This window comes from Oryzias melastigma, linkage group LG10 (assembly GCF_002922805.2).
Source record: "Oryzias melastigma strain HK-1 linkage group LG10, ASM292280v2, whole genome shotgun sequence".
NCBI lineage: Eukaryota > Metazoa > Chordata > Actinopteri > Beloniformes > Adrianichthyidae > Oryzias > Oryzias melastigma.
In genome coordinates this window covers 3,768,842-3,774,173 of record NC_050521.1, presented here as the reverse complement: position 1 = coordinate 3,774,173, position 5,332 = coordinate 3,768,842, and the positions used below count along the sequence as shown (strand labels likewise).

Here is a 5,332-nt window from a genome sequence, read left to right as displayed (position 1 = left end):
TCTCCTCCGGGGGGGCAGAGCTGGACCTTCGTCCCAAACATCTGCAAGATCCAGAGAAGATGAAGATCCTGGTCCAGACGTTCAGACAGACAGGAGGCCTTTGCTCTGTGATGGTGGTGGGGGTCGTATTTTTACTGTGACAACACCAGATTGGGGGGTTGGAGAACGCACAATCGCCCCCCCGGTCCACCTCAAAACTACTAAAACCCTACACGTTTTGTTTTCCTCCTTGGTTGAACTGAATGACTGACAGACATTTGTGCTCTTTTAAAGGGGGGGGTCTGCTGTTGATGGTTTCTGGGGGGGTTGGAGTCAGTATCATGATGCTTTTCAAAAAGATTGGATATGCAATGAAATTAAACATTATGATGTTGGAATGGTCTTTCACGCAGTTTTGGAGTCCGGGTGCCTGGAACAGAAAGCAGAGGGAGTGTGAGTGGCGCCGGCCCCCCCACCACACGGCCCAGCCCCTCCTCCCCACTCACCGGCAGCCTCTAGTTCCAGATCTTCAGGAAGCTGTCCCAGGACCCTGTAGCCACGGCCATGCCGTCATCGGTCACGCCCAAGCAGCTGACCCGGTTATCGTGACCGGCCAGGACGCCTGTGAGAGCAGACAGACCCTCAGAACATGCCAAACATCTGCGCAGGGAAGCTCGCCCTCCACCTCAGAGCTGTCACAGGACTCTCCCATTGGCTCCGCCCAGAACCAGCATCACCTTCACCAGCAGACACATCACTTCCTGTGCTGGAGCTTCATGCACTGATGAAACCGCCGGTGTTCTTCATGCCAACTGTGACTCTTTACTTAACAAACCTGCTGACCTGCAGACTGCATCTGGGATTCTGTCAGACCTCATGATGGACCGTCAAACCCAGTCCAGACTCAGACCAGCATGTTTGAGTCGCAGAGAAGAAACGGGACAGAAGCTGGGAACTTGCTGCGCGTTTCCTCTGCTGTCACTCACAGATCAGGAGTGATCAAAGCACCAAGGAAAGGTCAGAGAGTTTCTGCCGTTACTGAATAAAAATGGTTTGTGTGGCAGGACGACGGCGGTCTGGTAAAAACCAACAATAGATGTGAAACTTTTAAACAAACTGTAAGTAATCAAGCAGATTTTAGAGCCAGAAATGAAGCCCTGCCCGCTCAGAGACTTCAACTGCAGACCTCTTCAGAGTGCGGGGGGCTCACCTGCACGGTCGGCCTTCAGCGTGTCCCACACATTGCAGTTGAAGTCGTCGTAGCCTGCCAGCAGTAAACGGCCGCTCTTGGAGAACGCCACGGAGGTGATGCCACAGATGATGTTATCGTGGGAGTAGACCATCAGCTCCTGGTCGGCGCGCAGGTCGAACAGCCTGCAGGTGGCGTCGTCTGAGCCAGTGGCGAAGGCGTTACCATTGGGGAAGAACTGCAGTGAAGAAGAAAGGTTTTAGAGAAAACATGGGGAGGAGTTCCCAAACATGTCCTTGGGGGAGCAGCAGCTTCTAGCAGGAGTGCAGCTTCCAGCAGTAGGAGCAGCTTCCTAAAGCGTCCTCAGCTTTGTTGGGAATCGCGGCCACTGCGAAGGAAGCGTGTTCGTACACAAATGGCGTTGATGTCGGACTCGTGGCCAGTGAAGGTCTGTCGGCACATTCCTTCTCTGATGTCCCACAGCTTGGCGGAGGCATCACAGGCTCCGGACACGAACAGTCTGGTGTCGGGAGCCAGGGACAGGCTCATCACGTCTCCGGTGTGGCCAGCGAAGGTGGTCGTCTGCTGACCGGTCTCAATGTCCCACAGAGCACTGAAAGAAAGGAGGAGACATGAAGCGATCCCCCCAAAAAGATAGCAGAGCCCTCCCACACAGAATGCCTCTGCAGCTCAGAAGAGCTCGACTCCAGAAGCTTCCAAACACAGAGCCTGCTGCGGTATCAGCGCTCACCAGGTGGTGTCTCCAGAGCTGGTGACAATCTGGTTATCATCCAGGAAGCGACAGCAGGACAGGTAACCTGGAAGATACGACCACAGCCGCCGTAAACACGGAGATCAGCACAGGAGCTCCTTTAGGACCTCGGCTACACTCCTGAGCATCAGCAGCAACTGCTGACACACTTCCTGCATAATGTGACAGGGACTGAAGCTCCGCCCCCGAGGTTCTGTTCTCCAGTCTGAGCCACAGAGAGCATCTATCTGCAGAAACCTCAGAGAAACTAAGGTTCCTGTGTGGTTCCTCTGAGGTTTCTCTGCAGAAAGGAGCCTCCATCTTTACTTCATCACTTTCTGCTGATGCGGCAGCTTTTCTGCCGCTCAGCTGATACATGAGGAATCCTGGAAGATCTTCTCAGTTTGATCCATAATCGTCTTCTAAGGCGTATCCTGCAGAAACGTGCTCAAATGTTGGTCTAGAAGACTATTAAGGGCTATCTTTAAAGGTATGTTTGGTCATGTGACCTCACAGGCACTCCATCCAGAGATGACATCACTCAGGCTCCAGAATACCTGTGTGTCCTGCCAGCTCCCGGCTGACGCGCACGTTTCCTTCACGGGTTTTCAGGTTGTAGATGGAGCAGATGTTGTCCAGGCCGCCACAGGCAACATAGTTCCCAGAGGGGGCGTACGCACATGTCATCACCCAGGAGGAGCGCAGCGGGATGGCGTGGACCTGGGAGAGCCCAGAAGGTTTGAATGATTGACAGGAGCAGAGACAAGGGGGAGGGGCAACCCTACCTTATAGAAATTCAATGGAGGAATGTGACATGAGCGTAACCCCCCATACGGTTACAGCCGGCCCCCATGCTGTTTTAGGGTTAGGGTTTACCTTGTTCGTGGTGTAGCTGTCCCAGATGATGAGCTTTCCATCCTGAGAGGCGCTGACCAGGAGCCTGGAAAAGGGACAGACACGACTCGTGAGTCGGAAACATGATGACTCGTAAGCAGGAGACGTGGCGAGTTGTGAGCTGGAGACACAGCGACAGGTGAACCGGAGACACACCAACTGGTGAGCCGGACACACAGCGACTCGTGAGCCGGAGACACGCCAACTCGTGAGCTGGAGAACATGGCGACTGATGAGCCGGACACACGGCGACTTGTAAGCCGGAGACAAAGTGAATCGTGAGCCGGACACACGGCGAATTGTGAGCCGGAGACACGGCGACTCGTAAGCTGGAGAAACGACAACTGGTGAGCCGGACACATGGCGACTTGTGAGCCGGACACAAGCGACTCGTGAGCCGGAGACACGGTGCCTCGTGAGCCGGAGACCCGGCGACTCATGAGGCGGACACATGGCGACTCCTGAGCCAGAGGCACGGCGACTCCTGAGCCAGAGACACGGCGACTCGTGAGCAGAAGAGCTGGCGAGTCGTGAGCCAGGGAGACTCATAAACCGGAGACACGGTGACTCGTGAGCCGCAGACATAGCGACTGGAGAGCCGGAGACACAGCGACTCGTGAGTTGAAGATATGGGGCGAGTCATCAGCCGGAGACACGGCAACTGGTAAGCCGGACACAAAGCGACTCATGAGCCGGACACATGACGAGTCAATAGCCGGAGACACGGCGAGTCAATAGCCAGAAACACTGCGACTCCTGAGCCGGAGACACGCCGAATCGTCAGCCGGAGACACAGCGACTCGTGAGCCGGAGAAACAGTGATTCATCAGCTGGAGACACAGCGACTCATGAGCCGGAGAGACCGCGATTCGTGAGCCGGAGACACCGCAAGTCGCTAACAGAAGATACAGCGAGTCATGAGCAAAAGACTGGCGACTCTTGAGCCGGAGACACGGCGAATCATCAGCCGGAGACACGGTGAGTTCTCAGTCGGAGACACTGCAAGTCATCAGCCGGAGACACAGCGACTTGTGACGTGGAGACACAGCGACTGGTGACCCGGACACACGCGACTTGTGAGCTGGAGTCACGGTGACTCGTGAGCCGGAGACACGGCGACTCCTGAGCTGGAGAAACAGTGAGTCGTCAGCTGGAGACACCGCAACTAGTGAGCCGGAGAGACCGTGAGTCATGAGCCGGAGAAAGTGCGAGTCGTTAACAGAAGACGCGGGGACTCCTGAGCCGGAGATACGGCGAGTCATTAGCCGGAGACACGCCAACTCGTGAGCTGGAGGCACTTCGAGTCATCATCCGGAGACACGGCGAGTCCTCAGTCGGAAACACGCGAGTCCTCAGCCGGAGACACAGCGAGTCATCAGCTGGAGAGCCGGAGGCACAGAAACTGATGAGCCGGAGACACGGCAACTGGTGAGCCGGAGACACGGTGACTCGTGAGCCGGAGACACGGCGACTCGTGAGCCGGAAACACGGCGACTCGTGAGCCGGAGACACGGCGACCCCTGAGCCGGAGACACGGTGACTCCTGAGCCGGAGACACGGTGACTCCTGAGCCGGAGACACGGCAAGTCTTCAGCTGGAGACACGGCGAGTCTTGACGTGGAGACAGCGACTGGTGAGCCGCTGACACGACGACTCGTGAGCCGCAGACATAAAGACTACAGAGCCGGAGAGCATTCAGGAAACACACTTTCCCCAACACTCGCAGAGTCATCAGCCTCAGACCAGCACCTGGAAGGCCGTCCCAGGCGGCGTGGCAGGGCTGCGTAACCACGATGACGGTCCCCAGCCTCCTCAGCAGTGAGCACAGTCAGGTCTGCAGGGACTGCTGCAGCCTTAAGCACCTTTCTGCTGGAGCTCATGTGCACACATGCTGGCTCACATAGACCCATCTTGCATTTGGGCAGAGCTTTAGGGATCCAGCACCATTACACAAACAGGTGCAGAGCTTCAAGTACACCTCATGCATGGCCCAAGGGCACTAAAGCAGCATTAGTTCTGCTTGCAGACATTCTGACAGTTCTGCAGACATGAGGATCAGCATTTTTCTTTCTCAACGCTTGCTGTAAAACTCAGACTCCATTTTGAGCCTCGTCTTGCCCCCATGCTCCACCACCAGCGCACACAAACATGGCACCAACACACAACAGCAGCTGCCATGGAGACAGACACACCCCCCGCGACAAAACAAAGGAATGACTCTGGACTTGACCTCGCAGCAAGGGGGTTTACATCACTCTGCCACGCGTAAATGTAAAGCCACCCTGGGGTGTCCTGACAACACTACCGGACATGAGTTGTTGGTTGATGTTACCTGGAGTCCGTGCCCCAGTGCATGGCGTAGATTTTAGCCAGGTGCCCCCTCAGCGTCCGTCTGGTACGCATTTGGATCCGCCCGACCGGATCAATGTTAGCTGTGATCTGAGAAACAGAGGGAAAAGGAGTCCAACGTGAGCACTAAAACTTTACACCCTCTACATTAGGGCTGGGAATCACTGGGT

General features: G+C 55.8%; 1 protein-coding gene across 1 annotated transcript in view; it reads right to left on the bottom strand.

The window, feature by feature from the left end:
* Positions 1-5,332, bottom strand: part of LOC112138520 (guanine nucleotide-binding protein G(I)/G(S)/G(T) subunit beta-1) — a gene marked incomplete in the record, with an annotated part of 49,197 nt that overhangs the window by 1,209 nt on the left and 42,656 nt on the right. Inside the window, 8 exon segments of the mRNA XM_024261073.2 lie at positions 1-409; positions 486-601; positions 1,190-1,406; positions 1,580-1,781; positions 1,920-1,986; positions 2,477-2,639; positions 2,796-2,859; positions 5,146-5,252. Of these exon segments, the coding sequence (XP_024116841.1) occupies positions 495-601; positions 1,190-1,406; positions 1,580-1,781; positions 1,920-1,986; positions 2,477-2,639; positions 2,796-2,859; positions 5,146-5,252 (927 nt within the window).